Source organism: Fulmarus glacialis, unplaced genomic scaffold (genome assembly GCF_000690835.1).
Source record: "Fulmarus glacialis isolate BGI_N327 unplaced genomic scaffold, ASM69083v1 scaffold18999, whole genome shotgun sequence".
NCBI lineage: Eukaryota > Metazoa > Chordata > Aves > Procellariiformes > Procellariidae > Fulmarus > Fulmarus glacialis.
The window spans coordinates 6,301-6,859 of record NW_009232825.1 but is presented as its reverse complement, the minus strand read 5'-3'; the positions used below and the strand labels follow the sequence as shown (position 1 = coordinate 6,859).

Sequence of the window (559 nt, the reverse complement as noted above, 5' to 3'; positions counted from 1 at the left end):
CCAAATCCCAGCCGGTGCTCCACGTCCGCAAGCAGCAGTTGGTGAACGGGTACCGGCGCTTTGACCCCACGCGCGGCATGGAGTACACGCTGGACCTCCAGGTGGAGGTGGTCACCCAGAAGGGGCACAGCCGCTCTGTCACCAAGCGCGTGCACCTGGTGCGGCCCCTCAGCGAGGTGGAGATCATCCCCATGCCCTATGTGACGGAGGCCAGCCGCATCAATGTCATCCTGCCGCTGACGGCCCACGACCGGGACCATGCTGCCCACTTTTTGGAGGCTTACGCAGCAGGCGGCCCGTTTTTGGGGGGCTCACGCAGCAGCCGCCTTTGAGAGCAGCGAGAATGCAGTGCTCACCTTCCTCTTCATCTATGACCCCTTTGAGGCGCAGCAGGTCACCCAGAATGACATCTTCGCCCCTGTGAAGGCCCAGATCACCGAGTACGAGCGCAAGTACGCAGAGGTGAAGATCCCGTGGATCAGCGTGAAGACGGATGCGCCCTCCCAAATCAAGGTGATGGACATCATCTCCAAGAAGCATCCTGTGGACACGCTTTTCT

At 61.2% G+C, this 559-nt stretch overlaps 1 protein-coding gene across 1 annotated transcript in view; it reads left to right on the top strand.

Annotated features, from left to right (window-relative positions):
- CHPF (chondroitin polymerizing factor) overlaps window positions 1–559 on the top strand; it is a 2,807-nt gene that overhangs the window by 1,668 nt on the left and 580 nt on the right. The window contains exons 3-4 of the mRNA XM_009585092.1: window positions 1–291; window positions 323–556. The exon at window positions 1–291 is cut by the window's left edge and continues 223 nt beyond it. Coding sequence (XP_009583387.1) covers window positions 1–291; window positions 323–556 — 525 coding nt within the window. The remainder of the gene's footprint in view (window positions 292–322; window positions 557–559) is intronic.